The 18,734-nt window shown below is 43.4% G+C and overlaps 1 protein-coding gene across 5 annotated transcripts in view; it reads left to right on the forward strand.

Annotated features, from left to right (window-relative positions):
* GHR (growth hormone receptor) overlaps positions 1 to 18,734 on the forward strand; it is a 259,239-nt gene that overhangs the window by 59,472 nt on the left and 181,033 nt on the right. Inside the window, exon 1 of one of the 5 annotated variants that reach the window (XM_004737947.3) lies at positions 4,911 to 6,374. The exons of the other annotated variants lie outside the window; for them this stretch is intronic. Within the exon in view, the coding sequence (XP_004738004.1) occupies positions 6,362 to 6,374 (13 nt within the window). The 5' untranslated portion in view covers positions 4,911 to 6,361. Of the gene's footprint in view, positions 1 to 4,910; positions 6,375 to 18,734 lie in introns of those variants that run through there. 5 annotated transcript variants of the gene reach the window in all.

Here is an 18,734-nt window from a genome sequence, read left to right on the forward strand (position 1 = left end):
AAAGGAAGAGCCATATGTTGTGTTCTGTCTAGAACTCCTCAGGCACCATCAACCATGTACCTGAAACTCTCAGTGTCCAGCAGGCAAATCCTAAAAACCTAAGTGTTCATCCAGCACTCTGTCTTCTGTAAATTTGCAATGAGGAAGTCAGTTCTGTCTACCTTCAAGCATAGCCTAGCAGGTGTGGGAGGACAAGAGAGAAAACATACTGCCTTAAATACAATTGCAAACTGAACCTTAGGCAGATGATGTCCTCAGTCAGAATTTAAAAGTCTAATAGAGAGTCTTCTTGAAATGTTGGTTTTTTATTTCTGATCATTATTTCTTGTGGAATAATGAACTGCAATGAAGGTATTCACTTGCGCTATAAAAATACATGAATTCTTGTGTAGTCCTCAGCCATGAGAGCCAAACTTTTAAATGGTTGGAATTAAGTTTCTGACCTAGGACCCCCTTTGGACAAGTGATGAAAGCTCCCATGTCTTGGTATTTCCGAGTGTTTCTCAGTGTTTCTGAATCTCTGCTCTCTTACTTGAGGCACTTTGCCAGCATCTACATTTTATTGTTTCATGGGTGTGGACCTAAATGACATATCTCCCACTTCTTACTTACTGATTTATTTGAGGAGGAAAAGAGGTTACATTTATAAGGTGCTGATACTGCTTGAAGGCACTTGTTACTTTTATAGACAAGCAAAGAAGAGAAGAGAAAATAATGGGTAGAAGAAAGTATGCCCATGTCACATTCAGGACACTCCATCTGTGAATTAAGTACTTAGAGGCTGTCTAATAAGAACTTTCAGGCACCTTGCGTGGAGGTGATGCTCAGAGATATTTAGCTCTCTCCGCCTTCATTATGTGGGAGATTATGTTGACGATTCCATTTCTTGCTACAGATTAGTTTGGGGGCCATCAACAAGCTTTCCTGAAGATCAGGTCAGTCCTGTTCGTGCTTGCCTTCACTGTTTCCATAGATCCACTCTTGACAACAGTTCTGTCTGCTAATTTACCAGTGTCAAGTAGGACTGATCCTTGGTGAATGGCCCTCTTCTTTTTAAATAAATAAAGGAAGAAAGGAAGAGCTCCCAGGATCTGGGCAGCTATGACTGAGCCCTTGGTAAAGACTTATTACAAGTTGAGATGGTGCCAGGCTCTTCCTGTGATTCATCTCTCCTCTTGTCAAGACCAGTCGAGGCAATGCAGTCAGAAACTTACCTGCTTTGTGAAGAGCTATTTTAGGTTGGAAGGGGAAGCCTAAGCAGAAAAATGATTAGGCTCTCTGAGTGGAGAGAATTCATTCTTCTTGATTAGTGAACAGTTCCTACAAGTTAAGGCCAAAAGTATTGTCCATTAATTCAATGTGCCAAGCTTCTTCAGCATTTCCAATGATGTTTTCTCTCTTGGAAGGTCATTTTTAGCAAACCGGACCAACTGTTTTCTTCAGATCTTTCTGGAGGGCTGATGGCATGCCGAGAGTTTAAGGCCAAGGTGTGAAGGATGCTTCGACATCGTGGTGCAGATCTGGAACTGGGCCTGAGCTTGAGGTGTTAAGTGAAATCCATGCGCTGGGTTGTGGGGGCCTGGTTTCTGGAAGTTGAGCCTGTATTATTTGGCCTGTGACGATCCTAAGTGTCAGGTGTGCCTTGTGCAGCAGAACATAAGTTGCTGTTGTTGAAAGACAGATTGCCTTCAGGACAGTTGGCACCCATGGGTGGTTGATACCCAGAAACCTCATTTACTCTTCACCAGTCATTTTCATCCTTCATTTCTCTTATTCGTTGAAGCACTGATCCCGAGGTAGGGCACATTAATTTTCACTTTTCATTTTACTCCAATACGGTCTCTTCGAAACTTCACTGATTTTACCTTGTTTCTTTGTCCAAAAGCCAGGGCTCTGTGGCTCAGTGGGGACATTTCAGAGCAGCTCACAACTGGACTAGAACTAGGTAAATGTGTGGTGCCTAGTGTTTTCAGGCTGGCTTTCAAGAGCAAAATCCTTAGTTGTTTTTTTTTTTTTCCCCTCTCTCAGACTGTGGATCTTCCTAAGAATTTTAGTCCAAGTTCTTCAGTTTATGAATAAAGCAGTCAAGGACCGCAGTGGTGGAATGATCATCTAAGATTGCGCAGCCATTTGGTTGTGGGGCTGGGATCGAAACCTAGGTCTCTCGGGTTGGTGCTTTGAACAAGACCCCGTGTGACCGCTGTCGTGTGTGCACCTGTCCCATAATCCCCTCCACTCAGTATTTCCTTTTCATTCTCCAATCCTGGGACCTCTGGGTGTGATGTTCTTTCTTCTCATACTTCCTACCCAGAGCTTGTCAGCAGCACGATGAAGTATTGGCCAGGGGGTGGCAGAGAGTTAAGTTTCATTTCTGTGAGAGTCCCTTAGTGCCATTCAAGAAATTCATTCATTAAGAAATTAAGTTGCAGGTTATCCCAGCATCTCCCAGGCTTTCAGGAATAAGAACAGTTTACTCCCCTGCTTGCATTCCCCTTAAACTCTTCCTCTAAACTGTAAAATTCCCACTGAGAGGGGAAAAAAAAGCTATGCATATACAGATGCATAGATGAAAATACCAGTAAATCTAGATGAAACACCAATAAATCCAGAATCTCCTCCTTGATGGACGTCTAATTTTAAGCCCTAGTGGGTCTTTCCTTCAAACTTTTATAAAGCTCTCGTTATCTAAAATTTTCAAGTTTATAAGAGTAGACGGAATGGTGTAATGAACCCTTAAATATCTGTTAGCCAGCTTCCGTTGTTTGCAACTTATGTTGGCATCTCATTTCATCTCCTTCCCCCACGCCTGCCATTTTCCCCCTCCTGCATTATGTGGGAGCAAATCCCAGATATCATTTAATTTTATGCATTAGTATTTTGGTATAAATCTCTAACAGATGAGCCTGTTTCCCTCTTTTTCCCCCCTTTGCTGAGGTGTCATTGATACATAAAATTGTAAGATATTTGAAGTGTACACTGTGGTGATTTACTATACATGTGCCTAGGGAAGGAATTCCCTCTTCTAGTTAACAGACATAGCCATCACCTCGCTTAGTACAAGATAAGCACTTCTAAATCCCTGAATATACACCCAGTGTTCAAATTACCATTGTCTCAAATGTCATAATTTGTTTTTCATAGTTTGAATCAGGCTTCAGGTAATTTTCACATGACACAATTGGTTGTAAATCTTGAAGTCCCTTTTAATCTGTAGTTCCAAATCTCTCTCTCTCTCTCTGCCTCTTAGTATCTTCAATTTATTTGTTGAAGAAACAGCTGTTTGGAGAGTTTGCTCCTGTCTGCATTTTACGGATTGTTTCCCTACGGTATCCTTTGATAGGATTTTCTGTTCTCTCTACATTCTATAAATTGGTAATTGTCTCTGAAAGTGGTGTTAAATTACTTTCTTGAGAAAATGAAGAAACAAAAACACATCCCAATAGTCACAGGAGGGTAACGTGGAGTGGTGGGTGTGAGGTTGCCTGGTCAGGGCTGGTTCCGGGAGGTGGAGAAGGGAGACTGTGAACTCAGGGTAAAGTGGGGGCTGAAAATGTAGACTCGAGCCGGACCATCTGGGTTCCAGTCTCAGTTATGTCACTTCTGAGCTGCATCGCCCTGGGAAGATGAAAACTGACCTCTCTGTGTTTCCGTTTTCTCCTCTGTTCAATGAGAACAATAATAAGTCCCACCTCACAGGGTTACGAGGCTCAAGAGAGCAACATACGTGTATATACTGTGCTTGGAACATGGTCATAACCCTCGTACTTGACAGGCATTGAGTTGTTATTTACGAAAGAAGGCAGAGGGGAGCTCAGGGCATGGAGAAGAGTAGAAACAAAGGTCCATGATCATAGGACAGCCAGAAGACCAGCCTTCCTGAAAGCTGTGCCAGGCCTGATGAGCCTCCTCTGATTTTTGTCATTGCATTCTTTTGCTCCTCTCTCCACATTCCATCCCACGCACGGTTATTTTCATGATATGAACACTGTGCGTGTAAGGAGGGAAGAAAGCGAAGCCCTGAGCAGGGTTGGGGCCGGGAGGAAGGGGGCCTTGCACGTTTGAAGGGCGCCTGTTTGGGCCTTAGGTTCTGCTACTGCCTCTACTCCACACCTCGCATCTGCCTCTTGTCCTTCTTCTGTGCTTAGAGAGCGAATGGCTAAAATTCTTAATGGTGTTTCCCATTCACTCATCCATTCATTCATTCCTTCGTGTGGTCCACAGATTGTTTGGTTCTTTTGAATATTTATCTTCACCTTTTGATGCCATCCGGTTGCACTCTCTGCTTTTCCTTATCACAATTTGCAATAACCTTAGAACACTGGAGTCTTTGGCTTTGCATGGTTGCCACTGTTTGCAGTGTTGTCGGAATGCCTGCCTCTCCCATTCCATTCCTTTCTCTCTGTTGGTCTTTCCTTCAAGCTCTCTGGTTGGTTTCATGGTGATGATCATTGGTGAGAGAGTCTTACCTGTTACTGAATGGTTCTTGTTTAATTTTGCATGATTTCAGTGTCCTTGAAAGCAGTAACCGCCAACCTGTTTTTGTAAATGGGTCTTCTTTGGAATAGAGCCACATCTGTTCCTTCATGTCTTACCAGTATTGTAAGAGATGAGTAATTGCAACAAAGCATAAAGCCTAAAATATTTACTCTCTGGCCCTTCACAGTAAGAGTTTGCTTATGGCTGTTTGAAAGAGATAGAAGTTACCAGATTTATATGGTGCCAAAGAACCATTGGTTAGAAAAGCGAAATTGCGGAAATTCATAATTTTCTTAAAAAGTGGAAAACACCAGAAGAAAAGTCCCTTGTTCACAGGTGCCTTACATGCACTTAGGTATGAAAACAATGTGTATGCTTGTGATTGGGGGAGGGAATGACAGGCCTTCTCTTTGTATGAAGGTCTTCAGGCCCCAGGTCATATAATGGATTTCTTTCCCTTTTTACTTTTTCATTTTGCTGTAATTTCCTTGAGGAATGAATGTACTGGGCTGTAAGGGGATTTGGTATACTTCATGATGGTTGCTTTCTCTCAGACGTTCTTGGGTTTTAAACTGAGCAAGGGCCATACATTCTCTCTGCTCCAGCCTGGCCAGGCCCAGTCTGCTACTTACTTTGGATTCCTACTGCTCACCTTGAAGGGACTCTTTCACTTACCGAGTTTACTCATTCATATCTATGCCAAAAAAAAACCACTTCACACAGAAGCCGACTTTGAAAGTGTCAGTGGGTAATACATCAGTCTGGCTTAACTTTCTCTTGAGTTTGGAGATCTAATTGGAAGGGACAAAGGAGTGATTTGTTGACTGAGGCAATTTGACACATATTATCTCATTTAAACACCCATAAGAAACCCTGCAAGGGAGGTCATAGGCTTTAGGAAGCTGACACTCAGAAAAATGAAGTAAACTGCCAAGTTTCCGTGCTCTAGAATTATAGTCTCTATCAGCAGATGCCACGCGTGTCTTCTTCCTTACTCTGTTGCCTTCTTCCTCGCGCGCATGAAATGGCTTCCATTGGGAGATCTAGGCACAATCTTTTCAGGCAAGAAGAAGGTGAAGGATAAGGGACAAAAGATGATCAACAGACAAGCTAGCCACATCCTTTTTTCTTCCTCGATGTCCTATGTGGTGATTTCAACTTAACATCTCATAAGTTAGCATCACAAGGCCATCCTTTCTGCAAGGGAACCTGAAAACGTGCAGTGTGTTTTGGTTCATTTTGTTTTAAGCTGGGCACATTGCCACTCCCATAAAAATACATTCTGTAGGTACAGCAGTGGGGGAGAAATGTTATTAAATAGGCCGTTGGCAGTCTTTGTCTCAAGAGGTCATTCTGATACGATGAAACATTTCTGGTCTAAACTCTCCTAGGTCTTGCTTTTCCTCATTTCAAATGAATTTGATAGAATAAAGGTTACTGCCCTTCTCTAATCTCCTGGTACAAGACAGAGATCCCACAGATAGAATTACTTCCATCTGGCTTCCATGCTCAAACAAGGTGCATGCCAGGGCGGAGTGGTGACTGCTTAATGTCCACAGCCAAATGTGGGGAGGTGTGATGGCGTTCCAAGGCTTCTAGCTGTATATTAGCAACAGGTGTCTGTGTAGACCAGCCAGCAGTCCCTTTGGTGAGGGCACCGGGAGGCCACTTGGAACGGCTGGATGGCATCAGCTTGCAGAGACGAGTGTAGCATATGTCGGAGCGCTAGCTGGATGGGGAACTCTCTGGCGTCCTCCAGGTGACTCCTGCTCCGTGAGCAGTTAGCTTCCATCTTCCAGTCGCCATTCCCTGTGGCTTTCCTTGATCCCCTGCCCACATGCCCCAGGCCCGGGTGAGACCGGCTATGGTGTAAGGAGAAGAAGTCATGCCTCCAAAAGGTAAATACTCGTGGGGGTGGTTTTCCCCTTCACGTTGATGAGGAAGGGCTCTAAGGAGAGCAGGTATCAAATGCATGAGTCTTTGCCCCACACCTGGCTCCCCAGAGTCCTTTCTGTGTTCTTTGTGGAGGGTGGGGGGTGTTTTTATTTGGTTTGGTTTTCTGTCTGGCAGAGAGCCTCAAGAGAACAGTGTGTCCTTAAAAAAAAAAAAACAAGAATCTCAGCCTGCAAAGAAAAACAGAAGTCACCCGGCTTGGTCACCTGAGGGAATTCCCACCAGCTCGGGAGAGCCGGACTTTGACGTGGCTCTGCAGAGCAGGCAACACAACGGAAGCCCTGTCACTGGAGCCTTGTTCCGAAGGAGAGGGGAGCGGATGGTAAACCAGAATGCCGGAAGTGTGGTGTAGGGCAGAGCTTACAAACTCAGAAAGCCTATAGCGTCTTGGCGGTGACATTAGGTGTCAGTGAGCCAGTGGGCACCCAGGCAAGCGTGTGTCCCTTCTAGAGAAATGATTACCACAGAGGAATGCTAGTTCCAGCTCTCTCCTTCCTTTCCTTTCTTCCTTCTTCATTCCTCTTCCCTTCCCTGAGAAGCCATAAATGTGGAGCTTTGTGTGAATAATCCAGTTAGTGTTGAGGCCAGAGCTGCCCCTAGCTCATCTGCCTTCTTCATCCAACTTAGGAAATGGCAACTCCCCCCTCTTCACACCAGGACCCATGGCTGGGCTAGTCAAGTGAGGGCTGAATATCAACCTTCCTTTTTCCCTTGGCTGAGCCTCTGGGCCAGGCACAAGCTGCCCAACTTTAAGATTTTATTTTATTATTATTTTTTTAAGTAAACTTTACCCCCAATGTGTGGCTTGAACTCATAGTCTGAGGCCAAATCTCATGTTCTACGACTGCCTAAGCCAGCCAGGCGCCCCAGCAGCTACCCGACTTTAGACATGGCCCCAGAAGTTATGTTTTCTTTGGCTTACATAATATTTATATTATGGTTCACATTTAGCCCATGGGCTATCATTTTGCAGCCCCTGGGGTTGTGGTTAAAACAAAGCTCTGGGCTCAGACTGCCTAGTTTCGAATCTGGGTTCCATCCTTTGGGCAAATTATTCAGTATTCCTCTGCCTCAGCCCCCTGAGTAGAATGGATACATACTCCGACCTACCTAAGGGTTGTTACAAGGTTGAAATGAAATAATGCCTGAAATGCACTTAGCCTTCCAGAGTGTAGCTCACAGGCAGCATTGATAAGTGTTAGTCAGTATCAGAATCAGATTAAAAATCATTGGCCCATCTCTGCACGTTAAGTTTTGGAGAAGTCACAGCATATCACATGGATGAGAGAGTGCATTTCAGAACTTCAGGAGTTCTTCCTATTTCTGTAGAAAATGCTGAGACTCTTTCTCTGGTGACTTTGTGAAGGCAGGGAGCTTAAAATAGCCTTACTGACCAGCTGGCCTTCTCCGGCCACAAGAACCTTAGTGAAGGAAACACTTTGCTTGAAACACTGTCTCTGTCTCTCTGCATAAAGCAGTTACAACTGACATCCATGTGATGTCTTAAAACCATTAAGAAGAGATTAAATTTAGCATCATCTGTGGCAAAAGGCACAGGTGTGCGGGATACGTGGTAGAATAATTTACACGGGAAAGAACTGAGAAGTGTTGGCATTTGACAGGCATGTGCTCAGTTACTTGAGTTGGTTTTCTGAACTGGCCCCTTCTCCTGGGGCCGGGCCAGAGAGTCGATACTCGGTCATGAAAAATGGTCACACTTGTTTGCGTCTGACCTGCATCACGCTCTGCTTTAAAGCTCGATTCCCATCACGGAGACTATAGAGAGAAGACAGTGGTAAGTCAGCTCTGACTCCAGTGAATCTGGGGCTGGTTGCAAGGGTGTGTGTTAAAATGAGACAAAGTGTTCTCTTGTAGGTCCAATCATATCAAAGTGTTCAATAATGTTTTATAAAGAAGAGGCAGCCGTCAACTTATTTTATAACATGACCAGAAAAGGACATCTAAGAACCAGTTGAGTCCTACCTACAACTAAGTTAACTTTTCTCTCACTTTATTTATATCTAAGCTTCCCTCAAACACTCAAGAATCCCTAAATGAATATGAAGAGTGTCTATGAGAGTTGAAAAGACAAGGATTACCCTGGGGAATTCCATTCTTATGTACTTCACGAAGACCTGGCCAGGCCTCCGTCAGTCTGAGGCTGCTCTCTCTAGACCTGGCTTTCTCAGTCTTACTGCTGTTGACATTTTGGGTAGATAATTCTTTATGGTGAGGCTGCCCTGCACACTGTAGGATGTTCAGCAGCGTCTGTTACCTTGACCTACTAGCTTCTAGTAACACCCCCTCCCCCTAACCCCCTGCAACTTGTGACAACCAAAAAAAGTCCCAGATGTTGCCAGATACCACCTTGGGGATATCTTCCCAGTTGAGAACCACCGCTCTAGGCTAGGAAATGTGTTCACATTTGTAAACATGAATTTTAGTGTGTGTGAGTATATGTGTGTGTATGTGACAAAAAGGCCCTAAAGATAGAAAGGTTTTCACTGAGCCTATCTGCAAGCTATGTGACAAAATGCTAATAGAGAAAAATCCTGTAAGGACTGTGTTTGGCAAGTGGGTGATTACTAAGCCTAATTTGTAGTAGCTTTCCCATGCTTTGTGTTAACTGCTGTCAAACTAACCAGAAGGGTGGGTTGTCACCCAGATCATCCATATCACCCTTAAAGTATTTATCCAGACTTAAAAACATTGAGTGTTGCTTGTCCACTGGTATTTCATACAAAAACTTGGTGGGAGTTAGAGGTTCATAAAATAGAGAGGGACCTCAGAGTTCACGTCCATTTATGGTTTATAGGACAAGGCACTGAGGTCCAGAAAATAGTTTGCAACATTATTATAATGAACCTCCATGATTCAGACACTAGCCTGAACTTTTCAATAATTAGTATAGAACAATAGAGACACAGAATTATTGATGAGTGAGATGTTAAAAATATACTCTTACATCCATTTTCAAGGTTTTAGGAGTTAAGAGAAATCAGAGACGAAATTAAAAAATGATTTTCAAATTCAAAAAATTAAAGATACCATCAGTGTACCTTTTGCTTCAGGATCACCAAATTTATATTTGTTTTCTCTTTATAACACATGATTGCACAGTATCAACCAGTTGGGAATGGTAGATTTCCATGAATTGGCCTTATCATGCTTATAAATTATGTCTACTAAATTATTTGGAACTTTATTATTTGAAAGAAATTATGGTTTAAAGTTCATTTGTCCTTGAGTCAGACCAGATATTCTCACAATCTCTCTTCCCACCTCCATGCGGTATTATCATCTTCACACAGATTACAGTTCTAAACTAAGGTGATGGGAACAAAGGCATCACACTGATACAGGCTATCCATCTCTATATCCAAATTTCTTTCACAAACTGGAGGAATATACTGTGCTATATAGAGAATATGTAGTATTCATGTTCTGTGCATGTGGTCCACTCCTGACGTAAAGGACATAAGGGAAAATTATCGGATTTACATAGTGTTCAACTGGAATATGAGAACATCCCCAAAAGAAAGGTACAACCCGTTCTGGTATGTACAAGTTTGGATGACAAGGTGTACTCTTCCTACATGCTTGTTGTGGTGCCCCAGGCTCTGTCCAACTTTAGTTTGTGTTTACCAGGGTTTCAGAAACAGAATTCTCCAAGGTCAGGTGTGGATCCAAGTTTTCTCAGGCCATGCTCCAATTTTATCCCTGTGCCCAAACAATAAAAGGAAATCTTCTTCCTATAATGTGGTATAAAGGTTGTCAAAAGACTTGAGGAAATGCCTTTGACCTCTTTTGGACCTCATGGATAATCTCATTCAAAAACAGGCACAGTGTCAAAATAGGAAATGTGCTAGTAGAATAAGCACATGTTTTGCTTAAAGTAATGCTTCTTTGCCAGGGCAGGGGTAGGGGGTGGAGATGCAGTCTGTTCCAGATTTTCAGGAGCGAAGCGGTTGGAAGAGATGTGATATTTTTACCTAAACCGTGGTAGACTACACTGTCACCTTGGCAATGATGTGAAATGAAGAATCCCTTTGAAGACTTAATGCGTTTAACAAATACGGAGAGGCTGTTACGAGCTCATCCCTGTTATACATGGTAGAGATTATACAATGAACAAAACGAAGTCATTGTTTACATTGAGTGAGGGGAGACCATCAATAAACCAATATATGACTTGTCTCACGTAGAGATGAGTGCTATAGGGAAACCGAAATAGGGTAAGAGGGTAGGTGGAGCAGATGGACGAAGAAGTTGGTATTTTATATGGGATCGTCAGGGAATGCCTCTCTAACAAGGTGGCATTTTCTCAGAGAACTAAAGGAAATAAAACAGGGAGCCTTGTGCGTATCTGGGGGAAGATATCAGAAACTGTTATTAATGTTCCAACCGAAAATTTATTAAGACTCAGAATAGCAGGCCTCTCTGTGCTTAGAAGGAAAGGAGGGAAGATAAGAGGGAGAGCGTTGGGTCAGCAGTAGGGATACACCAAGTGTATCCACTGAATTTATGCACGGTACTGATTAGACACACCACGAAACTGAATTATGTGTTTGTCCATCTTTCAGCCCATAGTCCTGCTAAGCATCATGGTCTTCGTATAAACCAAGTCATAATGAACGTGGGATTGTCTTTTTGAGTTCTCCTGCAAGGCTTAGACGAACTCAAAACACAGTAGTTCCTATACATGGCCCAGGGTAGATGATGTTACTAATCTGGGCTGGGAAGGAATAAAACCAGATTGTGTCTCACTGTGGGCCCTTGTCTATTTGACCAGATTTTGTGCCTGATTTTTAGTGGGAAGAGGTCTTGCTGGGCAGGGCAGTTTCCAGGAGGAAAAGCAGAAGAGTATAGGAAAGGATCCCATGTTAGCTGGCTTTGCACTTCCTTCACACCCCTCAAATGACCCAGCTTATCGTGGTCGTCAGCAGGAGCTGACGATGTTCTTCTCCAGGCCAGGACAAGGATGCTGAGGACTTTAATCCTATCACCTTTCTAAGAGTCTTTTAGGAAATTCTTTTTTTTTTTTTTTAAGATTTTATTTATTTATTTGACAGAGAGCGATTACAAGCAGGCAGAGAGGCAGGCAGAGAGAGAAAGAGAGGAGGAAGCAGGCTCCCTGCTAAGCAGAGAGCCTCATGCGGGACTCGATCCCAGGACCCTGAGATCATGACCTGAGCTGAAGGCAGAGGCTTAACCCACTGAGCCACCCAGGCACCCGAAGAGTCTTTTAGGAAATTCTTACCTTATATTCTACATCTCATTATCTCAGGAGGGTCTTTATTCATCTTAGACGTGAAAAGAGGCATTAGTGAACCCTGCCCCTTTCAGCTAAGAATTGCTCCAGGTTTTCGAATGCCTACCACCCAGTGGGTTCACACGTGCCTGTTGGAAGTGGTTTCCCAGTTCTCAAGGACAGTCACATTTCACCTGTGTGCCTCCCAGTCTCACCTTGCCTTCAGGGTTGTTGAGCATGCGTGCTGGGAGTTGTTGACTGTTAAAGCAGGACTGGCACAGGACCAGCAGGAGAATATGCTGAAATTCTACTTGGAGCTGAAGAGAATTTCTGTTCAAGCCCAGTCCTTGGACTGATGAATCAAGACTGATTAAAGCAGCAAGAAGGTACTTCCTCCAAAGGGATGGCAGCCAGACACAAGTCATTACTTGAGCAATTTCGTCCACAGTCTGTGAGTTTCAAGGGCTTCAGTGTTTATGGCTTTTTGGTTTTACGAGTCATAATTTTAAAAAATTCTTTCGTGCCTTCTGAAAACATTTCTTGAGCATCTACCCAGGATGCAGTCCTGTGCCCTACATGTTTGAAAGAATTCGGTAACACTGTCCTTGCACTTGTGGAGTTAATCATTTTATTAAAAAGATAAGATTTCTGCCAGGAAAAAAAAATAATTAATTTTTTAAAATAAAATAAAAAATCCAAGAAGGAGCAAGTGAGAAGCTAAGCAGGAGGCATTAGCTCAGTGGAAATGGTCCTGGCTTTGGAATCGGGTAGACCTGGGTTTGGGTCAGCACTCTGACCAAGAGCGTGCCTTGTGAGATTCACTCATCCTGTGTGGGCCTTAGCTTTTTCTCCTGTAAAACGGGATGATAATACCCATTACACTGTCATGCTGAGTTGCTATCATGACTCAATAATTTATACAGAAAGTAATTAGTATAGTGCCTGGCCCATAGGAAGCACTTATCCTCTAGCCAGGCAAATAGTAGACCAGGGTTCTAGTTTTGATTTGCAGTTATCAGAGAGCTTTGGTAAGTCACTTGATCATACCATATGTGTAGATCATCTATAAAGTAAAGGGAACAACACTCTCTGGACAATGTGTTTTACCTCCAAAATCACACATTAGTTTGTTTTTGTCTTTTGTTTCTTTGTTTGTCTTTTTGTTGTTTTTTAAAGATGTATGTACTTACTTATTTTTAGACACAGAAAGAGAGCATGTGCAAGGGTGCACATGTGAGCAGGGGGAGGGGCAGAGGGAGAGGGAGAGAAGCCGACTCCCCACTGGGTGTGGGGCCTGCAGATGCGGGATTCGATCCCACCACCATGAAATCATGACCAGAACAGAAATCAGGAGTCCGACCCTTAATGGACTGAGCCACCCAGGTGCCCCAATTCCATGTTATTTTGAACTAGAGTATATTGAGTAAAAATCTCAATGGATTCTGCTTCATTGTAATACTAATGCTTCATTGTAATACTAATGCTAGCAAGAAATCATCAGTATTTACAGAGGACTTGCTTTGGAGCCGGGAGACACATGGGTTCTTTACTTTCTTTATTATTTATTCCATGTAACATACTTGGTAAGTCGGATAAACTTGTCCTGTGTCCTATCTTCTAAGCTGTATTTTATCCAGTTTAGTATTTCTTAAGTCAGGATACATTATATAATAAGTATGTTTAATGTGGTAATTTTTTCCCAAAAAACATTTCTAAGTGAGATAGGATATCTCATGTTTGATGGTACCTGTGAAACAAGGAAATGAATATTTTTTCCTATATTTGATGACAGAGCTGGGTCTTAGTGCGGTAAATTTACAATGCCCAAGATTAATGAACTAACACAGGCAAAGCCAGAATTTGAACTGAGATTTGTCTGATTTTGCTCATTTTACCATACTTTATAGTAGCAAATGGTTTAAAAAGTTGCCAACATATAAACTTTGTTCTCTTCCTTTTCCACAACAGAACATTTTTGATCCATCACTTGATTGAACTGTATTTATTAATTCTTAACAAAAATACATTTTTAGTCGTCCTAGGCAGACTTTACAGACTATGAAACCATAATGAAATGTCGATGTCTATTTCATGGTGACATTGGTCAGTACGAAAAGTTATTTTCCTTAAGATAAGGAACTATTGGACTCCTAGATCTCTTTTAGGAATTTCACCCTGACCTGAGTTCAGCTGGATAATAGCAGCAGATTTTTCCCTAGACTTTCAGGATCCTAGGTCCTTACAAAGAAAGAGGGATGTAGTTGTTAGCAGTTGATTATTAAGCAAAATTATTGAAAAATGACAGCAGTATTCTTTGACCTCAGTCTTTATAGCTAAACTACTAATCTTGGATAAATATAAGATTGCATTCCTAATCTGACATTTAGTACAAATTTTAGCTATCAAATGGGCCAGTTGTTACTGTTGAAGAAATTTTTGAAGTATGTTAAAATTCTTTATATATATATATATGTTAAAATTTTTATTCCCTGTATTTCTTTCTCTGAAACAAGCTTAGGGGCTTTTATTAGGAGAACCTCTCAATCTAATAACCAGCTACCTACAGTATCAAATCAGTTCTCTTGTGAAAAATGATTGTAGTTTCAAGGTTAATAGAAAAAGGTTTTAACAAGGGTGACCACTGGCCTTTGTAGACCTTTGTGGCGAGTGGTCGCCTTTGGAAGTAACTGATTCGGGAAGTGAAACTTTCATTGGAAAGAGTTATTTGTGGAGCTGTTTTCCTTTAAGTCATTCTGAGGTTCTTAAAGGTTTTGTCTCTGGTTTTAACAGGATGTAGGTGTTAGCATATTTACCTAGACTGACTGACCGAATGAATGAATGAACATCTTACATGTGTTTGGCGTTTGCTTTTCCTTCCTCTGTCTAGCAGCTTCCGCACGAATGCAGTTGGAAAGTTACCCATGGTGGAATTTGAAATGGCGTGACGAGCTAGGTTCTGGCAAGAAATTGCCTAACTTGGAAGTTTCAAGAGACTTTAATAAAGGGGAGAGACACAGAAGAGGGGGTGGAGGTGAAGTCGCCTGCAAGGCGTGTGAGGGCACTCGGACTCTAGCCATGAGATGGGGGCACGTACCACTCCTCTACCAGAAGCAGCCATGGGAGGAAATGGTGTTACTCTAGTACCAGAAGAGCAGGCGTCACAGAGCAGGGGCAGGTCACAGAAGCTGGAGTCCTGAAGGGATTTAGGTTCTGCGAGAACACAGGGATTGTGGGGAAATCATCTGTGACCCCTCTTTAAAACCCGAGAGGAAGTCAGCCAGCGAGTGCACCAGGAGATTCAGCCCGCACCAGTCAAGCCTCTTGAGGTGTAAGCAGAGAGAAAGACCTAGAAAGGATCTTCTAGGGCAGCGGGGCCAAAGAGAATAACCAGCCCAGAGGGGAAATGCTATTTCCGAGTCCATACGCTGGCCAGAAAGAACGCTGTATTCAAGAAACTCAAGGCCTTGACCTCATCTCATCTTGAGGTAGCATCCACTCTCCGATACTTGTCTCGAAAAGACACTTGTAAATGCCTGACAGAGACCAGAATCACTGGCCAGTTCAGCCTGTCTCGGTCTCATTCCTTAAGACTGTATGTGGTGGTGGGACTGGGAGGGCTGGTTCTATAACTCGCTGATGGGTGAAGGTCTAAAGACAAAAAAAGGAAAGTCCTTAAGAATCTCTCCAGGAAATAGAATGATTAGGGATGGGGTGAGAGCGGCAGGGAGCCTGGAGGAGGCATGCGCGTGAGAATGACTTGCATACGATTTCACTGTCCTCTCCCACACTCCTGCCACCCGCTCCCCTCGACTGTCTTCTAGAGTCCTCATTTGAGGGCAGGGTTGTTGGGCGCTTGATTGTAAGTAGTGAGCCTCAGAGAGATGTCCCCTCTTGGTATGACCGGTGATATCACACATCTCACCCATGTCCCAGCAGAAAGCGTGCTATCTGACGACTGCTTGAAGCCTGTACTGGCGAGCTCTCCAGCTGCAGACACATCCCACCTCTGTGCAGATGACCCATCTTCCCGTTTTACTGCAAAGCAAAACGGACCCAGAGGCAACCATGAGAGAATCTACAAGCTTCCACCAACAAATCATCTCTCAGCATCAGTGCCCATATGCTGTGCCTCCCTCCTGCTAGCAAAGAGCCAAGACAAACCTCTCTTCTGGATGCTTGGCTTTCCCTTTTGCCTACTACTGAGGGATGGGACCCCAGCGATTCTCCCCCTCTCTCTTGCGTTACCTATTTTCTCTCTTCACTGGATCCTTCCGGCCACTGTAAAAACATGTAATGTCCCCCTACTATTAAAAAAAAAAAAAACAGAACAGGTATTGATCCTGTGTCTTTAGCCACTTCCCCATTAGTTTTTCATCCCTCTTTTCAGCATATATGTCCCTGGGAGAGTCGTCTGTATTCCACTGATGACCGCAGGAGGGCAGATGGACACTGGAACCGTGCTTGGCCCCAGGGACATTTGCTCACCCCGTCTTGATTGTTTAGTGCAGTAGCAGATCCTCAGTGTTCATCCTCTTCAACCTGTCTGATCACCGTGCCCCTTCTTCACTTGGTGTCCCGGACGCACCGCACTATCCTGATAGCCCTCACACCTCACAGGTCTTTCTTATAAACTTTCTTTGCGGTTTTTGCTCATTACTCCAACCTCCGTTCCGATGACCCAAGAACCAGGCCTTAGACCTTTTTCTGCTTAATGGGCTCTGCTACCATGAGCACTTCCAACTCCCATTCCAGGAGTCCAAGCTTTTGCACCGAGAATTAAAATGAAGTCCATAGGCTTTGTAGATATTAGCATGTACTCTAGCTGCCAGTGGGGTGCCGGGAAGTCCATTATTAATAGGAATGTGAATACGTTTCTCTTGTGGCTTTAAAGAATACCTTATACACTGAAAAGTTCAAATTATCTCCCAGGCACTCTGGACATGCGGAAATCTCCATTTGAATGCTTTACGTAAGTCACTCGGAATTGCCTTTACCCAAACCAAACTTTGTAGGCTCAGCCTTCAGTCATCCCCACCTCAGGTGGTGACCCCACCGTCCTTCAGTTGCTTTTAGGCTGAAACATGCTGGAGCTCTGTTCCCCATTCTTCTGCACATTGCCCAAAGTCGGTTCGTCAGCAAATCCTAACCATTTCACATCATCGCGTCTCCTACCTTCCTGGTCCAGGCCACCATCCTCTTTTACCTGGGTTATTGAAGAGGCTATTATCAGGTCTGCTTGCTTCTATGCTTGCTTATTCCTCTCTCCTATGATCCTCCCCCCTGCCCCGCCCACAGGCACACGACAGTTTGTTTTCAGCGCATTACATCAGCGCCTGCCTCCGCTCCAAGTTCTCCAGGGCCTCCCCATTTCACAGTGGCCTCCCCTTGTGGTCTGGTTCTCTGTAATCCTTGACTTCACTGGGACAGAGTTTCTGCTATAGCACTCTCTGTGTCCTGTAAAACTTTGTGTTCCGCAGAATGTCTCTAAAAATAACAGGGCTTATGGGAAAATCTGGACGGAGCAGACCTCTCCTATCTTACATAACTTAAAACCTCCAACACTGAGCAGGGCCTTGAGGGATAGCTTGGGAGAGCTTGGCGGGGAGGAGGGGGCACATTTCTGGGGAGATAGCTCTGGCACGGGTGCTCGTTTTGAATTCTCTTAAATGGAGCTGAAATCACTGTAGCCTGTGCAGCAGCCAAGCCGAGGGCTTTCTCTTTTCCTGCTAAGATTAGAATTCTACTCCTATTCTAGATCCTTTGGCCTAAGAAAAATATTCTTTCCGTCTTCTACCAACATGATCCTACTACTTACCAGGAATCTATGAGCTAATTGCTGTTGCAGAAACACATGTTGTAACAGAACAGCCTGTCCCCACTTATTATCGTTTTGGCCCTTTCTCAGATGCGTCGAGCCCTTCCCCCCACCTGGACTCCTCCTGGATTTCTTCATCTCGTTCAGATCTCTCTTCACATGTTTCCTTCAGAGTGTCAGCTCCCCTATACAGCTCTCTCACACCCCTCCAGACATTCCTCCCTGCCTGTCCTTGCTTATTTTTCTCCATAGTACTTATCATCTGATCCATATTACTCATTTATTGCCTGAGTATATAAGCTCCATGTGGTTTCAGTTTTATTTGCTTCCTTTGTTTTTCTCTGCTGTATCTTCAGTGGCTAGAGCATGGCCCAGCATGTGCAAGGCATTTCCTCAGTCGTTGTGGGATGAATGAAACTCAGATTCTTCTAGAATGCATCTGAATGTCCTCCTTACCTAGAGAATGGTCCATCTGCCTTTATTTCTTCTCCGATTTGGTTTGTGAAGCTATTTCATGAGCATATGTGTATATGTTTATACTTATGTATATTCATTTATGTGTATGCATATATGTATGTGTATGTATGTATAAATGAACTATGTGTATGTATAATGTATATGTATATATGTGTACAGTATGTATATGTAGAAATGAACCATCAATATTTGTTTCTGCATGCTTTTCTTTTTTTTGGCTAAGATTTTATTTATTTTTTGTCAGAGAGAGAGGGAGAGAGCACAAGCAGGGGGAGTGTCAGGCAGAGGGAGAGGGAGAAGCAGGCTCCCCACTGAGCAGGGACCACCCCCAAGGTGGGGCTTGATCCCACGACTCTAGGATCAGGACCTGAGTCTAAGGCAGACGCAACTCACTGAGCCTCCCAGCTGTCCCTCTGCATGTTTTTCTACAGCAGAACTTACTGTATATCCAAATGTTTTAGGGCCCCACATTTGGATAACAGGTTGCCCATTAGCAACTGGCTGTATAAGACTATTAATTAATAAAAATAACAGAGCATACAACTCTCCAAAAATAGTTTTCGAATCAAATTAAGATCTCTGACACATCCTGTTGCCAGGTATCTCTTAGGTCGCTTCTGCCAGTTCTGATTCATCTCTCGACTGGTAGTGGTGTTCCCCCCACCCCAAACATTTTTTAACACCTTAAGCTTCTCACTTTGGTGTCCTGAACTCATGGCTTTGGGAGAAAAAAAAAAAAAGTTTAATGGTCAAAGAAATAAG

This window comes from Mustela putorius, unplaced genomic scaffold (genome assembly GCF_011764305.1).
Source record: "Mustela putorius furo isolate JIRA1106 unplaced genomic scaffold, ASM1176430v1.1 tig00000407_pilon_pilon_pilon, whole genome shotgun sequence".
Lineage (NCBI taxonomy): Eukaryota > Metazoa > Chordata > Mammalia > Carnivora > Mustelidae > Mustela > Mustela putorius.